Source organism: Gadus chalcogrammus, chromosome 9 (genome assembly GCF_026213295.1).
Source record: "Gadus chalcogrammus isolate NIFS_2021 chromosome 9, NIFS_Gcha_1.0, whole genome shotgun sequence".
NCBI lineage: Eukaryota > Metazoa > Chordata > Actinopteri > Gadiformes > Gadidae > Gadus > Gadus chalcogrammus.
In genome coordinates this window covers 11,129,693-11,147,867 of record NC_079420.1, presented here as the reverse complement: position 1 = coordinate 11,147,867, position 18,175 = coordinate 11,129,693, and the positions used below count along the sequence as shown (strand labels likewise).

Below are 18,175 nucleotides of genomic sequence, written 5' to 3'. Positions count from 1 at the left end.
TCTGATGAAGCGCTCCACGGAGACTCTGATGAAGCGCTCCACGGAGACTCTGATGAAGCGCACTCAACTGACACTCTGAAGAAGCGTTCTCCACGAGACTCTGATGAAGCGCGTTCCTCGGTGGTGCCCCGCGAGACTCTGATCAGGCTTGGAGACCCTGATGAAGCGCGCTACCAGACTGATGAAGCGCGCTCCACGAGACTCTGATGAAGCGCGCTCCCGGAGACTCTGATGAAGCGCGTGGAGAGATTTAATTGACGGAGAGGAAGAAATTCTCCAGCCGTTATTCTTAATAACACAATGATAATTATTAAATCTGTATTAAGTATAAGCGACCATTTCAGTCCGTTGAAGAACACAACATTCCGCAGATACCCGGGAAGTGGAATAAACATCCGATAGATGCGAACATTACGTCTGGGTGAAGAAAACACTAGCATGTGGTGCGTGTTCTCCACTGAGGGCCCCCGACGCCCCCATCTGGTCACAAACAGTACAGCAGTAAAGTATATTATACTGTAGTAGTACAGCACAAAGTATTCCTAGTAGTATAGTCTATTACAGCAGTTAAATATTCACCTTATAGTGAAGTATATTAATGTAGTTATGTATTTTACTATAGTAATAAAAAATGAAAGTACATTATAGTAGGAAAATATATTAGTGTATTCAACTACTAAAGTATGTTTGAATATAGTCCTAATAGCACTGCACATGAAGAGGAGTAAAGCATGATTATTACATTACAGTCTGCTAATTCATGTGGTTAGGTGATGTAACGTCCACAGGGGAGAAACTAGTCTGAAGGCTTCCCCAGAACATGGCCCCACTGAACTTTAGAGACACTTGATTCCTCAATAAAATGACACTAGTCAATTGAAATCAGATCAGACAAATCAGATCTCACTGGCTAGGATGAGGGCACGGAGCTAGAGAGCCCCTTTACCTGTTCACCCTGGTGAGGCTGGGTAAAACAGACTTCATTTAACTCTCTCTCTCTCTCTGTGTCTGTCTGTGTGTCTGTGTGTCTGTGTGTGTGTGTGTGTGTCAAACACAGATGAAGAGAGGGCCATTGAAGTGTTTTAGAGGACGATCCTTTATTTATGTACAGTGTGCTGCAGACAGGAGGCTAGCTCTGGTAGCTCTAGTAGCTCTGTTAGCTCTAGAAGCTGACGGTCTTGGCCGGCTTGGTCTCGTCCAGCTCCGCCTCCAGGTAGCGGAAGCGGCGGTGACGCCGCAGGATCTCGATTGCGCGCTGCTCCACAGAGGACGCCGTGATGCCCAGGTCCTCAAGACCGGGCAGGCCGGGGAACTTCAGGTCCGTCGTGTGGAACTGAGGACACAGCGCTGGCACTGTTAGCATTGGGAGGAACACCGCTGTAGGTAAGGGGCTAAAGCTACGTGGTCCGGAGACTAAGGGGATAAGGGGTGGACTAAGGGGTAGAGGTCTGGAGACTAAGGGGCTGAGGTCTGGAGACTAAGGGGCTGAGGTGCTGACTAAGGGGCTGAGGTCTGGTCACTAAGGGGCTAAGGGGCAGACTAAGGGGCTGAGGTCTGGAGACTAAGGGGCAGACAAAGGGGCTGAGGTCTGGAGACTAAGGGGCAGACTAAGGGGATGAGGTCTGGTCACTAAGGGGCTAAGGGGCAGACTAAGGGGCTGAGGTCTGGTCATTAAGGGGCTGAGGTGCAGCCTAAGGGGCAGACTAAGGGGTCTTACCCGGTCCACCTTGTCCGGGGTCGTCCACGGTTCAAATGGATTCATTGCAAAGAATTTAGCGACCAAGCTGAAAAACATAAGAGAGTTAATGGAGGAACAGGAAGGATGTTTGCTATGATGAACTTGCAAACTGGTGTGCGAGTGCGTGTCTTACTGGTAGAGCGGGCGGGGCAGGGGGTAGGGCACGAAGGGCCGGTGGGCCACGGCGTAGATGTACTCCACCAGGTCATGGAGCATGTAGCGGTTTGGACTGCACAACACAATCAGATAAGAACACACACAACCAACACAACAACACAACACAATCAGATCAGAAAACAGAACCAACACAACACAACACAATCAGATCAGATCAGAACACAACAGAACCAACACAGCACAACACAACACCAAACAATCAGATTAGAACACAACACAACCAACGAAACACAATCCGATTCGAACACAACACAACCAACACAGAAGAACCAACACGATCAGTTAGTGAGGGTTTAGGTAACCAACAGGTGACATGATGAGGGTTAAGGTAACCTACAGGTGACAGGGTGAGTGTTAAGGTGACAGGGTGAGGGTTAAGGTGACAGGGTGAGGGTTAAGGTGACAGGGTGAGGGTAGGGTTAAGGTTACCTACCCAACCAGTGCGTATGTCTTTCCGTTGGCCTCTGGGTCTTTGATGGCGTTGATGATCGCCTTGGCGACATCTACCACCTGGAGACAAACACACCGGTTCTGGTTATCACCACAACAACAGGGATACACCTGGCTATCACCATGACAACAGAGATACACCTAGCTATGGGGTCGGTGGATGATTCCGGACTCACGTGGACGGGCTGCTTCTCCGTCTTCTTCCCCATGGCGATGAGAGGCACAGCGCTACCGAACCACCGCAAGTCTGGAGCAGACAACACAGCTCAATACACACACACACACACACACACACACACACACACACACACACACACACACACACACACACACACACACACACACACACACACACACACACACACACACACACACACACACACACACACACACACACACAGTCTCTCTTACTGGCGAAGTGGTTGAAGAAGCGGTCTTCCCGGCCAAACATCTCTGAGGGCTTCAGGATGACAGCGTCGGGGAACTCGTCTCTCACCGCCGCCTCGCCCACAGCCTGCCAACACGGGCACAGAACTTTATTCGAAAATCCATTCAACCCAGGGACAGCCTAACCCAAGCCTGAGATGATCCAATCAGAGACCAGATACATAGTCCTCAGGTTCCTAGAGGATACAGGCCTACCTAGTTCGTAACAGAGGCCAACTAGTGTAACAGAGGCCTACCTTGTTCCTCAGGTACTTGGAGGGGCTCCTGATGTCTGCGTTGAGGTGGGACATGTGGATCAACTTGCTGACGCCGGCCTCTCTGGCGGCCCGGGCGATCTGCTGGGGGATGCTGACGAACACGTCTTCAAAGCCGTAGTTACTGGAGGAAACACACCAAAGGTCAGAGGTCAGCTGGTGTAGGTCACAGGTCACCTGGTCGAGGTCACCTGGTATAGATAAGAGGTCACCTGGTCAAGATCAGCAGTCACCTGGTGTAGGACATAGGTCACCTGCTCTAGGCCAGAGGTCACCTGGTCTAGGTCAGAGGTCACCTGGTGGAGGTCAAAGGCCACCTGGTCTAGGCCATAGGTCACCTAGTCTAGGTCAGAGTTCACCTGGTGGAGGTCAAAGGTCACCTGGTCTAGGCCAGAGGTCACCTGGTCTAGGCCAGAGGTCACCTTGTGGAGGTCAGAGGTCACCTGGTGGAGGGCAGCAGTCAGTCAGGTTACCTGGTCTCCCATTCTCGGCCCACCAAATTAACGACCACGTTGGAGTGCTGCAGGGCCTGTTTGATGGAGTCTTTGTTTCTTGCGTCCCACTCCTAAACACAACCAGTGATATAGTAAAGAGTTAACACACGAAGGCCCTGTTTATACAAGTTATATGTACTATTAAGGGAGTCATCATTTCAAGCTTCAGAACACTGCAGACATTTGGTATCGTTTGGCCGCTGATACGTTATTGAAAGCAATCTAAAAGGGGTCAGAGTGCAGGGGTCAAGTGTTCCAACAACCCAATACAAAGCTAGCTTTGAAAATATCTTGGCCCAGCTTTGTATTGTTATTAAGTCCTGATGAAAGGCGCTTTACAGATGTGTAATTAATTCATATCAATTATTATTATAGATATATATATATATATATATCTTAGTATAGTTGTAATATTGGAGTCCTTACCATGAAGATTATCTGCCCGAGATCCCCCATTGGACGGAGGTACATGAGGTCATACTGATCACAACGATGAGGGACCACAATCTGAGACCCCATACGCCCTGGAGAACGAATACACACACACACACACACACACACACACACACACACACACACACACACACACACACACACACACACACACACACACACACACACACACACACACACACACACACACACACACACACACACACACCATTAAGAGATGTACACCTCAGCAGGATACTGTGTTGCTCTGTTTAAGGACCCGCCCACAAGTAAAAGTTTATTTGTGAAAACGTCATGTGCGGTTGGGTCGCAATTTTTTGAAACCAGGTACCAGGGGGAATAAGATAAAAACGTCCCTATGCATTTTCGTGTGGACGCCTGATACGCAAACAGATTGCCCACCAGCTTGGCAATCCGATTTTCTTTGATTTGTATTATTTGTGTAGCTTTAAATACAGCCCCATGGTCAATTGTACATACAACTGTACATTGAAAAGTATTTGCTGCTCAATCTACAAGGTTGAACAACTGCTTTCTCCGCCTTGACTGTATGTTTATATACAGCGGCAGCAGGCTGGATGCGCACGTCTTCTTATTTTTTGGTGGAGAACCAGCGCCACCCAGTGGCCTTGAATATGTACCACAGCGTTTCTACAGCTACATGCGTTTTCGCAATGAGTCCGTCTTGACGGAGATATTCTGAGATGCACAAAGCAGTGCCTCCTCCAGTTATGCTGACGGCAGAACAGAACCTCCTAGGACTTTGGCTTTTTACTGGGGTACCATATAAACACAATCTTGTGGATGTTACCGCGACAACCAAATATAAACACCATCCTGAGGATGTTACCAAGACAACCAAATATAAACACCAGTAACAGACCGCACAGAGACCAACAAACAAATATTCTGATCGGCTGCCGCCCCCATGTTGTCAGAGTGTTCAAATCGGTGCGACCCCCAGGTGGTCAGAGTTTTCTGATTGGCTGCCGCCCCAAGCTGTGTACTGATTGGCTGCTCCCCCAGGTGTGTTCTGATTGGCTGCCCCCACCAGGTGTGTTCTGATTGGCTCACCCAGGCGGTTGACGACATAGCGGCCCAGGAAGCCGGTAGCGCCGAACACGGTGGCGGCGATTCCACTAGACGAGGAGCGGCCGCCCTTCCCCCGCGGGACCACGGCCGCATGGAGCTTCCTGTGCTGCTGCTGCAGCGCCGCCGCACAGCTCACACCTGCACACAGGTAGCATTAGCATCACATATAGCATGTCTATTCACACCTAAACACAGGTAGCATTAGCATCACATACAACATGTTTATTCACACCTGCACAAAGGTAGTAGTAGCATGCCATTATAACATCTGTATTATAATGTGTTCAGATGCACCTGCGCACAGCATGTTAATAACCCTAAAACATCTGCATAATGTGTTTGGTTGCACGTCCTGTTATTAGTAGCATTAAAACATCTGTTTTACAATGTGTTTGGTTGCACCCACCTGTGCATGTCAATGACATTAAAACATCTGTAGTGTATATACATATGTGTACAGTAAAAAAAGGTCTGTAATACAATGTTTAATTACTGCAAAGCAGGTTTAAACCCTGTAAGTGTAGTGGTAGTTATTGTAAATTGATTTGTTTGTATATGAGCACAGTGCATGCCCAAATTATTTTTTTTATCATCATTCTCATGATTTAATATCAATGTTTTGATGTAATGGGGAGAGGGACCCCCACTCTGCACCCTCCTCAAGGTTTCTTCCTTGCTAGTCAAGTAATCTTGATCCACGGGGGGTCATAACTTGTGAAGGCCTTTAAGACTTACTGTGATTAACATGCACAGGTAGGTGCAACTAAACTAATTGTAATACATAAGTTGTAATGCTTCTGATGACTACAGGAGCTGCAACCAAACCCATGATTCTGATGTTTTGGTGTTTTTAACATGCTGTGTGCATCTAAACACATTATAACACAGATGTTATAATGCCATGTTAATTCCACCGGTGCATGTGGGGGTCGGGGTGTCCGACCCCCACATAAACCGTGTATAACCCTTTAAGACTTACTGCTATTAAGTTCTATACAAACACTTCGCACTTGAAACATGTTATAGTAGCAAAGTAAATCACTGAACAACAAGACACTAACATGTTGTAGATTTGGTTGATCCTCCTAAACAGTATTCTCTACAATTATCCCAATATTATGATTTTGAATGTGCTATTAATGATGACTACACAGTCAGTCTGCAGTGACAACATGAGCAAGACGTTGAGGATGTCGATGTCGTGGATAACGTTTTGACAGAAAAAGGTCATATTTTATAGTTAAATGCTTTATTGATAATATTATGACTGACAGCCGTATTAGCAACCACGGCTAACATGGCTAACAAGGTCACATCAGAGCAGCGTAAGGCTGGAACACAGTCGGACTTCACCTTACAGTTAGACATTAACTCCAGCCCATCCTCCGGCTATATAATGCACGACTCCTACAAATGAAGTGAAAATAAGACGGAAAAACTTACTTGAGATTTTGGGAAGGACAGAACGGCTAACCAGCACCACGGCCGCCATCTTTGCACTACGGTGTCCGGGATGGGACGCGCCGATTTCAGTGTGCGGAATGGAACGCACCCACTTGAATGTGTGCGGAATGCAAAATGTTTTGGTTTTTTTTCAATGTCGTGCAGCCCCTTAGCTCCGCTAAGACTCCTGAGGGTTCATTAAGACCCAGAAGGCTATATTAAGACCCAGGTGGCTATATTAAGACCCAGGTGGTTATATTGGGACTGAATAGGTTATATTAAAACCCTGACGGTTCCTGAAGGTTCGATCATGACCCAAAAGGTTATATTATGACCCAGACGGTTCTAGCAGGATGCAGAAGGTCCCAGAACATTATATCAGGACCCAGAAGGTTATATTAAGACCCAGACGGTTTTATCAGGACCCAGAACGTCCCATATGGTTAGATTAAGACCCAGAGGGTTATATAGGGACCCAGAGGGCTCTATCAGGACCCAGAGAGTTACATCAGGACGCAGAGGGTTAATTATATCAGGACCCAGAGGTTTAATTATATCAGGACCCAGAGGGATATATAGGGACCCAGAGGGTTAATTATATCAGGACCCAGAGGGTTATATAGGGACCCAGAGGGCTCTATCAGGACCCAGAGGGTTAATTATATCCGGACCTAGAGGGTTAATTATATCAGGACCCAGAGGGTTATATCTGCCCCTCTGCCAACATCCACACTGACCACCTGCCTGGAGGAGATAGAGGCGTGGATGAAGCTCAACTTCCTACAACTTAACAGCCATAAAACGGAAGCCATCCTTGTTGGCACGCCACATCAGCTCCGCTCCCCCACCATCACTAATATCACCTTCTCTGGCAAAAACATCCCCCTTTCCACATCCGTCACCAACCTCGGTGTTAAAATGGACCCACAACTTAATTTTGACACCCACATCAAACACCTCTGTAAGACAGCTTTATACCACCTCAGGAACATCGCCAAACTCCGCCAATCACTCACCCTGGCTGATGCAGAGAAGCTCGTCCATGCCTTCGTCTCCTCCAGGTTGGACTACTGCAATGCACTCCTCATTGGGATCCCTGGCAAGAGCATCCAGAGGCTCCAATACATTCAAAACAGTGCTGCCAGGGTCCTGATGAGGGTGCGCAAGCATGACCACATCACCCCCATCCTGAAATCACTGCACTGGCTCCCTGTCCCACTCAGAATTGAGTACAAGGTCTCCCTCCTCACCCACCAGTTCCTTCACGGACTTGCCCCCCTCTGCATTCAGGAACTCCTCACCCCCGCGACAAACTCACGTACACTCCGTTCAGGATCCGCTCACACCCTCCAAACCCGACATACGAAGCTGTGCACCATGGGTGATCGGGCCTTTTCTGCTGCTGCCCCTAGACTATGGAACGCCCTCCCTGACCACCTGAGGGCTCCACAGACTACAGCTCTTTTTAAACGGAACCTCAAAACCCATCTCTTTAAAAGAGCATTTAGCTAAACTTTCTTTGAGGTTCCCCTTTTATAGTTTGTTATTTTTTTTCTCTGAAGCACTTTGAGATTCTTGAATATAAAGTGCATTATAAATAAAATGTATTATTATTATTATTATATAGGGACCCAGAGGGTTATATAGGGACCCAGAGGGTTAATTATATCAGTACCCAGAGGGTTATATAGGGACCCAGAGGGCTCTATCAGGACCCAGAAGGGTCCAGTGGACTGGGGTTGAGGAGGCGTCAGCACTAAGACTCTGGCTGCCATGGCTTCCCAACAACGTCCTTACGATGCTTTATTGATGACATACAGGGAGCAGACATACGGGACAGGTTTACACTTTATTTAAACACACACCCACACACACACACACACACACACACACACACACACACACACACACACACACACACACACACACACACACACACACACACACACACACACACACACACACACACACACACACACACACACACAGTCAGTAGTTGAAGTGTTTGCGGTTCTCCTCCCGGAGCTTCTGGATCTCCTCCAGCAGCGAGTCGTTTAGGGAGTACTTCTCTATGAGGCCGTGGATCTCCTTCTGTAGACACAAAATACACACACACACACACACACACACACACACACACACACACACACACACAGTCAGCCCAATCTGCTCCTCTGAGGCGCAGACTGACAGCCTCCAGGCCAGGTCTCACCCAGTTTCACCTGCTGTCGCTTCATATTTGGCTTTGTTTTCATGGGGATGAGGTTGTGGGGTTGGGGTGGTAGGGGTGTTGGCGGTTGTCATGGCGATGTGGTAATGGGGTATGGGTGGTTGTGATGTGGTTGTGGAGTCGGTGTTAGGGTGGTGGTTGTCATGGTGATGGGGTTGTGGGGTAGGGGTTAGGGTGGTGGTTGTCATGGTGATGTGGTTGTTGGGTAGGAGTGGTGGTTGTCATGGTGATGGGGTTGTTGGATATGGTTTAGAGTTGTTGTTGTCATGGTGATGTGGTTGTGGGGTAGGAGTGGTGGTTGTGTTGGTTGTCATAATGATCTGGATCTTGGGTAGGGGTTAGGGTGGTGGTTGTCATGGTGATGGGGTTGTAGGGTAGGGGTTAGAGTGGTGGTTGTCATGGTGATGTGGTTGAGGGGTAGGGATGGGGTGGTGGTTGTCATGGTATTCGGATGCCTCTCACCAGTTGGATGTAGAACTGTCGGATCATCTCCACCTGGAGGTTGACGATGTCGCGATGGCAGGTGTCCCTGGAGACAAACCAGTGATGTCACTTCCTCCCAAATGAGGTCACACCCTCCCACACGAGTCACTTATGACGTCACATCGGGCTGTTTCATTGACATTACATTCAGGGGTTAGCAGACGCTTTTACCTAAAGCGACTTACAACAAGTACATTTGTCTTTAGAAAGAGAAACAACAATACATCTCTGTCGGTAAAGTCAGGATGTTCATAGAACCAAGTGCCAAGCACTAACAATCACTAGGTTAACCCATTCCCCGTATACAACAAAAATAGCTAGGATAAGATGCTACATAACTAAGTGCTATAAACTAAAAACCACAAACAGTAAGTGCGTTCATTAAGTACCAGGACGTTCCCCCCCGTACATTTCACCCTCACAGAGGGTTTCAGTAAACGTCTACCCGCCGTTTAAACACGGACCCATAGTGACTGTTCTCTGGTTCTGATGCACTGGGAGTTTAGGACTGACCAGTGAAGGAGCTGGATAAACAACATGTGGGCCAGTAGGACCAGTACCTGAACTCCTCCAGGGTGTCGTGGATCATGTTCTGGATGAAGTGGGTCTGCAGGGCGCTGAGGGGGGCGCCCCCCTGGGCACACACCCCCTCCAGCTGGGCCGCCACGCTGGACGACAGCTCTGCCGCGCCTGGAGAAACGGGACCGCAACGCTCAGAGACTCGCACTGGGGGGGGGGGGGGACTGGGTTTGAGTCCCTTAAAAGGTGACATATTACACCACCAGGTGAGAGTGTGATTAGCCGTTACAAGCCGTTTTGAAAATCAGCCTCTTCTGACATCACAAGTGGGCGTGTCCACCTAGACGTATGACGGATAGATGAGTTTGCTACAGTCCACTGGGTAGGCTGGTAGACTTGATGCATCGAGCACACATCTAGTGACATCTAGAAGGCATCACATACTTGTGATGTCAGAAGAGGCAGATTTTCAAAACTACTTGTAACGGCTAATCACACTCACACCTGGTGGTATAAAATATGGGACACCTCACACGTTGAGGTGTATCAAGAGGTTCTGCATTGCTCAGTAGATCGCTAGAGTGAGAAGTTTCAGGTGAGGCAGCTGTTCTACTGTCACCTGGAGCCGTGGTGGGCGTGGCTGCCTTGTGGGAGGAGCCAGCTCCAAGCAGAGCTGAGAGGCTATCGGTTCTCCGCAGGCTGGGCTCTGGGGTGCAGAAGGCGGGACCTGGTTGGCTCTGATTGGCTTGCAGTGATGCGGTCGGCATCGTCTGCCCGGCCTCTGGACTGCTGCTGCTGCTGCTGAGGCTCTGCAACAGAAGAACGAGCACCACCTCATCAGTCTACCTGCTCCTGTTTCCTGCTCCTGTTTCCTCACTGGCGGATCATCACCAGACTATGAACAACGCCACGGAGGAACCACGACAATGTCAAACACAAACACCGCCTCATTGGGAAAGTTCATCTCATCTACGGATGCTAGTGATGCTAGTGATGCTGGTGAAGCTGGTGATGCTAGTGACGCTAACGATGCTGAGGATGCTAATGATGCTAATGATGCTGGTGATGCTAGTGACGCTAACGATGCTGAGGATGCTAGTGGTGCTAGTGATGCTGGTTACGCTAATGATTCTGAGGATGCTAGTGAGGATGCAACTGGTCACCTGTTGGGGGTCGACTGTCTGGCCCGGGGAGGGCGGAGTCTCCTCCTCTCTGATTGGTGGAGGGGTCTTGAAGAAGGACAGTGGGCTGAAGCAGCGATTCCCAGGGGTGCCTAGTGGCGTCTTGCGGGGGGGAAGGCCAGAGGAGGAGTCTGGAACAGAGAGGACTGTCAATCCCCTTGAGATACACCCGTCTTCATAGGTCAGCAGACCTTTCTCAAGCTCTTATTCTACTTGATCTTCCTCTGTTCCCAAACTGAAACTCTCAACAAGAAGAGGAAGCAAAAGAACAACCAAACATAGAACCCCGAAATAAAGTGAGATAGGTCTAGCCTACTTCTTGTCTACATACTGTAGTTTGACTGTAATGTCCACTCTACTTCCTGTAGTTCTAGCATCAGGGCTACTTGGAACTACTTCCTGTCTACTTCCTGTACTTCGGGCATCAGGGTTGAACCACTACCTGTGTACTTCCTATAGCTCTAGCGTAAGGGCTAGACTACCGCCTTTGAACTTCCTGTAGTTCTAGTCTAAGGGCTCGTCTACTTCCTTCTGTGTTACCGTCTCTGAGGGGGGAGAAGACGTCCAGACTGCTTCGGCCTCTGATTGGCTGCGATTCCCCGTCTCTTGGAAACATATCACCACCTGTTGCTATGGAGACAAAAACATCCAATAAGGGAGGGCGATGTCGTTGTACATCCAAGCATTCCAGGAGGAAGTAGAACAAGACCGTTTCCACTGGCAACCAGAGACTCTCTGGTAATCCGAGTCTGGAAATACCAACGCTGGCGGGAAACATGTATCTAGAACTCCAGGAGAACCAGACTAAAATGTGACCTGTTCTCTAGGACAACAGGAGAACCAGACTAACATGTGACCTGGTCTCTAGAACACGAGGAGAACCAGACTAACATGTGACCTGGTCATAGAACACCAGACTAACATGTGACCTGGTCTCTAGAACACTAGGAGAACCAGACTAACATGTGACCTGGTCATAGAACACCAGACTAACATGTGACCTGGTCATAGAACACCAGACTAACATGTGACCTGGTCCCTTGAACACCAGACTAACATGTGACTTGGTCATAGAACACCAGACTAACATGTGACCTGGTCTTTTGAACCCTTAACATATTTGTTGATTACCTTCGCGGACAGGAGAGAACATGTCCATACTGCTGCGGCCAACGCTGGTGAATTTCCCGAGAGCAGTGATAGGTTCAGACCTGCTCTCCAAACTCATTCCCCCTGCTGGACAAAACAGTGTAACGCAGCTCATTATTCACGGCTTGAAGTGATTCTTAACTACAGCAGCTTTAAGTGAGGCCTACCTACAGCAGCTTTAAGGGAGGTCTACATCTACCCCTACCACCTGCCTCTAGAACCCCTAACATATCAGATAAGGTAGAGGGAGGATAGTAAGGATACTAGGGAATAGGATACCTTCGTGGACAGGAGAGAACATGTCCAGACTGTTGCGGCCAACGCTGTTGTTGAATTTCCCGAGCGCACCGAGGGGTTCCGACTGGCCTTCGGCGAACTCGCCCCCTGCTGGACACGACACAACACTACAGTCATTACAGAGCTAAAACGACCTGCTGGTGTAGAACATGGTCCATCATGTGAATGCAAGGTTGGTCCACACGGTCCATAATTTACCTTCAATGTTTTTACATCGGACGTAACTTATTATCCACATCTTTTTATTGAGATTATGAACGTTCGATTTGGCTGCAGCTGCAGTGAGGATTTTAAAAGACTACAACATCAACTCAGTCCTACTGGGCACGATGGAGAAGTCTGAAACCGGACTAATGAGTCCCTGTACCGAATTTTCCGTGATTTTCCCCTTAAACAGAGTTGATGCGGCAGACATGTCAACCGGCTGTGAAGCACTCTGCTCCTCTATCAGAGTTGGGTTGAGCGTGACTATTCGCACACGAGGCAAACGCACAAATGTAACATGGACTACAAGTCGGTATTGGAAGACGGAACAAACCAGTGTTTTGCTCCCCGCTGTGGGGGGCGGGGCTATGGTAGGCGGAGCCATGCCTTGGGGCGGAGTCAGACAGGCCACTCTGCAGTTTGCTGGAGATTCTTTTACTGCCTGGTCCCTTAGAGGACTGGAGAGAGAACAGCGTTTTATACCGATATGGTGTTAAGTTAACCCAGTTGGTAACATTCATAATGCTTCATCCGTGCCTCTGTACCATGTTAGGGGTTACCTCCTCTAGATGGGGGCTATCTACATGAAGACCCCGTCCATGGCCACAGCAACATGGTATATTATGGGATGGTAACTCAACATGGTGTTTTATGGGATGGTACCTCAACATGGCATATTATGGGATGGTACCTCAACATGGTATATTATGGGATGGTACCTCAAGATGGTGTAATATGGGATGGTTCATCAACTTGGTATATTATGGGATGGCACCTCCACATGGTGTATTATGGGATGGTACCTTGGGCTGCTTGCTGCTGGAGCTCTGGTAGCGCAGGCAGGTGACGGAGGTCTTGTGAGCCGGGGTGACGCGGGTGGGGCTGCTGGGGTTCCTCAGGTCGTAGTGGTAGATTTTGCCCTGGGTGGAGCCCACCACCACCCCCAGGCCGTCAGGGGAGAAGTCCACCGCCGTCAGGGGGGCCTCTACCCTGATCACCCGTAGGATGCTGGGGGGGGCGCACGCACACACACACACACACACACACACACACACACACACACACACACACACACACACACACACACACACACACACACACACACACACACACACACACACACACACACACACACACGTTATATCTTACAGTCTCATATCTTATATCTTCTTCAAGATCGATGAAATCCTATAACTCAAACCCCATCGTATCTTTTATAATATCTTATTGTATCTTATAGCTTATGTCATATCTTATAGCATCATATCATATCTTCGGTAATATCCCATATCCTACAGCATCATATCTGATGGTGTCTGATCATAACTGATGGTATTTCATTATATCTGATCATATCTGATGGTATTTCATTGTATCTGATGGTATCTGATCATATCTGATGGTATCTGATGGTATTTCATTATATCTGATGGTATCTGATCATATCTGATGGTATCTGATGGTATTTCGTTATATCTGATGGTATCTGATCATATCTGGTGGTCCTAGATGCTATCTTATTATATCTGATGTATCTCCTGGTATATGGGGGGTGGGGAACCTACATCTTGCTGGCCGTGTCGTAGCAGATGATCTTCTTGTCGAGGCCGGCGGAGATGAAGAGCAAGTCGCTGGCGGGGGAGAAGGCCAGGCCGGAGCCGGGGGCCTTGTGGGCGCCGTCGAACACGTGCAGCTCCTTCTGGGTGTTGGAGTCCCAGAGCGCCACCGTGCCGCCGTCCGACACGCTGCCCAGCAGGGAGCGCTTCAGCGGGCACAGCCGCAGGTCATGGATGGGCTGGAGGAGACACAGAGCCCGGGTTACAGAGAGAAATACAACTACCACGTTATCAGGAGAACTACAACTACCAGGTCACCTTGGGTGACCAGGAGAACTACAACTACCACGTCACCTTTGGTTACCAAGAGAACTACAACTACCACGTCACCTAGAGAACTACAACTACCAGGTAACCGTTGAGTTACAGAGAGAACTATAACTACCACGTCACCGTGGGTTACCAAGAGAACTACAGCTACCATGTCACCTATGGTTACCAAGAGAACAAGAACTACAACAACCACGTCACCTGGGTAACAAGAGAACGAGAAATACAACTCCCAGGTCATCTTGGGTTATGTGGAGAACTACAACTACCACAACACCCATAGGTTAAGTACAAGTTTATAAGTATCTCTTTGGACATGCAGGAAGTTGCTTTAAGGTGTACAGGAATTGTGCGGCGAGGGCCCTCACCTGATTGGCCCCGTGGCCGAAGGGCTTGCTGGACAGGTTGGTGGTGAGGCCGTGGAGGATGAGGTCACCGCTGGTGGAGCCCGACGCCACGCAGGTGTCGTTAGCGTTGAAGGAGACGCAGGTCACCTCCTCCTTATGGTCCTGAGAGAAACAGAGAAAGAGAGAGAGAGAGAAAGAGAGAGAGAGAGAGAGAGAAAAAAGGTCATCCCCCACTCACAACTGAGAACAGATGGCTGTAAGTAATGCCTGTTGTGTATTGTGCTTGTGTGTAGTTATAGAGTAGTGTGAATGTGTGTGGTATTTAATTAAATGACGTCATTAATATGCAAGTGTCCAGCGCTGCAGATGCCTGCTGTTGACGGACAGTTCAGCTGGCGGGGGCTCTGGGGTCCCCAGGGGGCGTGAATGATACACAACCCTGGCTGGGTGGAGGGTGGTGGTGGAGAAGGTGGAGGAGGGGACTGACCTTCAGGCAGCGGTGGAGCCTCCTGCTCTTCAGGTCCCACAGGTTGACCGTGTGGTCCAGACCGCCGCTCAGCAGGTACTGGGAGGAGGAGCTGAGGCACACGCGCGTCTGCCGTTTCTGGAACACACAAGGAGTCGCGAGAACGGCGTCTAGCACCGACACCCTGGGAGGGGATGGTTCACCTCTTGGGGGATGAGGCGTCCTGGTTCTCTACACACCCGGGGTCCCTGCACCCCTGGGTCCCTACACACCCACAGGGACTCTACCCCCCCTGGGTCTCTACACCCGGGGTCTCCCTCTCTTCAGCACAGAAGTATGAATCAACCTCTAGACTAGTAGACTAATAAACGCTTACTGCAGTACTGAGAGACAGACGTGTAGATAACGAAACGTGAACCGTTGGATTGAATCAGTGTTAGAACTACTACTGCAGTATTGTAACGTGTTAAAGTGAGTAGTTCCTTAAGAGAATTGTACTATCAACATCATTTTTACATATCTCAGACCTGTTCCAATTAGTATCTCACATTCAACAGTCATTTAAACATTCATTAACCCATTTACACCCATGTCAGCCATGCAAGGCGACAGCCAGCTCTTTAAGGGCAGAAAGGGCTAGGTGTCTTACTGAGGTACACCTGAACAGTGAACACACGGTACAGGTGTGAAACGGACTTGGGCACGGTACAGATGGCCTAGTGTGAGTGCTCCCTTGGTAAGGAGGAGCTACCAAGGATCGAACCACCAGGCTCTACCTCCTGAGCCCCTGCCGTTCCCACTATCCCCAGGGTTAGATGATGTACTTACCCCTTCAGCCAGCTCAATTACAGGGACAGGAGACGCCTTGAGGCTGGACACCACCAGCTTGTCTCCAACGCTGCTGGCACTGACGAGATACTGGTCTGGACATAGGTCAAGGCTAACAGTCTAGAACTTGTGGACTTAAAAGGAGTGCAGGAAAGATATAGTAGCTACGTTTTCACTGCTATGTTCTGGCATACCGGCCCTTGTATGACACAAATTAGATCAGCTCCCTTCTGACCTGGGCATTTCTTCCCTGATTGGTTCTAGGAATCGATCTAGGTTTCTAAATATTAGATCTAGATTCTCTTCTGCTCTTTCCTGCTTTCTCTTTTTACGACTCTCAAATCGTACCGACCACTCCTTTAAGAGTGATCATCCTGAACAATGATTTAATAACGCGTTTTTTTTCTGAGTATTGTTCAGTTCACCGAGGCTGTTCAAAGCCTGGATGTTTCTACACATGCTCAAGGATACCTACAGGTAGACAACAATGGGGTTTGAACACAGAACCTACCCTAACCACCCCTGTGTCCGGCCCCCCAGCTAGCAGACTCAAGCAGTCCAAAACTATGTGAGTGTCTGTGGTCCATTTAGGGACTGATAATAAACACTCGAGTCTGCTACCTGCTTGTACCTGCTAGTACTTTAAATTGTATTTATTTAACAGCTAAAAAAGTTTCAAAAAGAGATTCAAGTCCACACAGGGTTTGGGGCTTTGAAATTGTAGGGACTTAAAACAGTACTTAGAATCATGTAGCGTCTTATCCTAGCTAACTTTGTTGTGTAAGGAGAATAGGTTAACCTAGTGATTGTTAGTTCTTGGCACTTGTTTCTATGAACATCCTTACCGTACCAACCGCAGAAAATTGTTGTTTCTCAAATATACACATTGTAAGTCGCTTTGGATAAAAGCGTCTGCTGAATGCCCTAAATGTAAATGTAAAAACTACTTGATGTTAAAACAATGGGAGGTAAGTTATAACGGGTTCGGCAACCAGGGGACCTGCGCCCTAAAAAGGACCCGTGGGTGGTGGGGTCTCCATCACCATGCAGGGGGAGGAGGATACTGTTGGAGCTCCAGCACACCTGGGACACAGGGTGCGTCGCGCTGTGGGGGAGGAACTGCTCGCACGTCGTCATGGAAACAGAGTCCCAGATCTTCACGCAGTCTCCCGATGAGACGAGCCGCACCACCTCCTCCATGGCTGCGCGCGCACACATACACACGCAAAAGCACACACACACACACACGCGCACACAAACACACGCACACGCACACGCACACAAACGTCCCAAATGGGGCTGGGTTGCTTTAAGACGTATGATTGTGGTGAATCCACACCCTAACCCTAACCCTTAAACTGAATTACAGCGAGAAAATAGACGTTTGAAAGTACAAAGAAGTGAACTAGCGGTAAGTAATTAAAAGTAACATGTCATAAAAAAAAGTGTATCATTATCAAAAGATACGAACATTAAACAAACTTCCATAATAAATGAAAACACGTGAATGATACATTAGGTTAGATACATCAGAGGCCCTCAGCAGCAGCAGCCGATGTGTTATTAAAGTTGTCAGACGTTAACTAATCGCTTCTATCTCCATCATAAAGTAACAGGTCGGTCCAACACACGGTCCACAACGAGGAGAACCGACCCAGTGTCCGGGACCACCTCTCTAACGGGGTATTTATAACAGAATATCAACTTTACAAACCAAACTCTGAAGAAAAATCCTCTTGTGGAAAAGTGTTGTGAGTCTGCCTGCGCGCCTGTTCTCCACTACGGCGGCCGAGGAGGAAAGAAAGGCGAAGTTATGCACCGTTCAACAATAAAAAAACGCAACAAATCTACCTGAACTTCAAGTTTCCGTGTGATTTAATTAGTTATCTCTTGCTTTTTCACAACAACTCGAATTATAAACTAATGAGTCACTTTAATTGGGATTGTACAACGCCACTCCCTGGTGTGAACCGTCCCGCCACCAGGGGGCACCCTGCTCTCAGTGCGCATGCCCGGAAGACCCTCCACCAGGGGGCG

At 48.6% G+C, this 18,175-nt stretch overlaps 2 protein-coding genes across 3 annotated transcripts; both read right to left on the bottom strand.

Annotated features, from left to right (window-relative positions):
• Window positions 1-1,074: 1,074 nt before the first annotated feature.
• ndufa9a (NADH:ubiquinone oxidoreductase subunit A9a) lies at window positions 1,075-6,655 on the bottom strand. Its single transcript, XM_056598410.1, has 11 exons — window positions 6,549-6,655; window positions 5,088-5,243; window positions 3,987-4,084; window positions 3,540-3,631; window positions 3,049-3,190; window positions 2,777-2,879; window positions 2,542-2,612; window positions 2,349-2,425; window positions 1,872-1,967; window positions 1,718-1,784; window positions 1,075-1,333 (listed from the first exon to the last, which is right to left on the bottom strand). The coding sequence occupies exons 1-11, from the start codon at window positions 6,595-6,597 to the stop codon at window positions 1,163-1,165; spliced, it is 1,122 nt and encodes a 373-aa protein (XP_056454385.1). The 5' UTR covers window positions 6,598-6,655; the 3' UTR covers window positions 1,075-1,162.
• Window positions 6,656-8,305: 1,650 nt separating this feature from the next.
• Window positions 8,306-18,167, bottom strand: nedd1 (NEDD1 gamma-tubulin ring complex targeting factor). Of its 2 annotated transcripts, none has more exons than XM_056598333.1 (16): window positions 17,853-18,167; window positions 17,203-17,340; window positions 16,139-16,233; window positions 15,332-15,448; window positions 14,866-15,006; window positions 14,177-14,406; window positions 13,415-13,619; window positions 12,946-13,069; window positions 12,390-12,494; window positions 12,093-12,197; window positions 11,502-11,591; window positions 10,944-11,092; window positions 10,400-10,589; window positions 9,822-9,951; window positions 9,241-9,307; window positions 8,306-8,639 (listed from the first exon to the last, which is right to left on the bottom strand). In XM_056598333.1, the coding sequence occupies exons 2-16, from the start codon at window positions 17,336-17,338 to the stop codon at window positions 8,538-8,540; spliced, it is 1,986 nt and encodes a 661-aa protein (XP_056454308.1). In that variant the 5' UTR covers window positions 17,339-17,340; window positions 17,853-18,167; the 3' UTR covers window positions 8,306-8,537. The 2 variants fall into 2 exon arrangements, with proteins under 2 accessions (XP_056454308.1, XP_056454307.1); XM_056598332.1 differs by having other exon boundaries at window positions 8,309-8,639; window positions 12,390-12,497; window positions 17,853-18,165.
• Window positions 18,168-18,175: the final 8 nt, after the last annotated feature.

Bases quoted from the DNA above. Each gene is read 5' to 3' on its own strand.
- ndufa9a (XM_056598410.1), bottom strand. From the start codon at position 6,597: ATGGCGGCCGTGGTGCTGGTTAGCCGTTCTGTCCTTCCCAAAATCTCA. The intron at 5,244-6,548 runs GTAAGTTTTTCC...ACCTGTGTGCAG, and splicing joins TGTCCTTCCCAAAATCTCAA to GTGTGAGCTGTGCGGCGGCG. The intron at 1,968-2,348 runs GTAGGTAACCTT...TGTGTTGTGCAG, and splicing joins AAGACATACGCACTGGTTGG to TCCAAACCGCTACATGCTCC.
- nedd1 (XM_056598332.1), bottom strand. From the start codon at position 17,338: ATGGAGGAGGTGGTGCGGCTCGTCTCATCGGGAGACTGCGTGAAGATC. The intron at 15,007-15,331 runs GTCAGTCCCCTC...TGTTTCTCTCAG, and splicing joins GGCTCCACCGCTGCCTGAAG to GACCATAAGGAGGAGGTGAC. The intron at 12,198-12,389 runs GTATCCTATTCC...TGTTTTGTCCAG, and splicing joins GTTCTCTCCTGTCCACGAAG to CAGGGGGAATGAGTTTGGAG.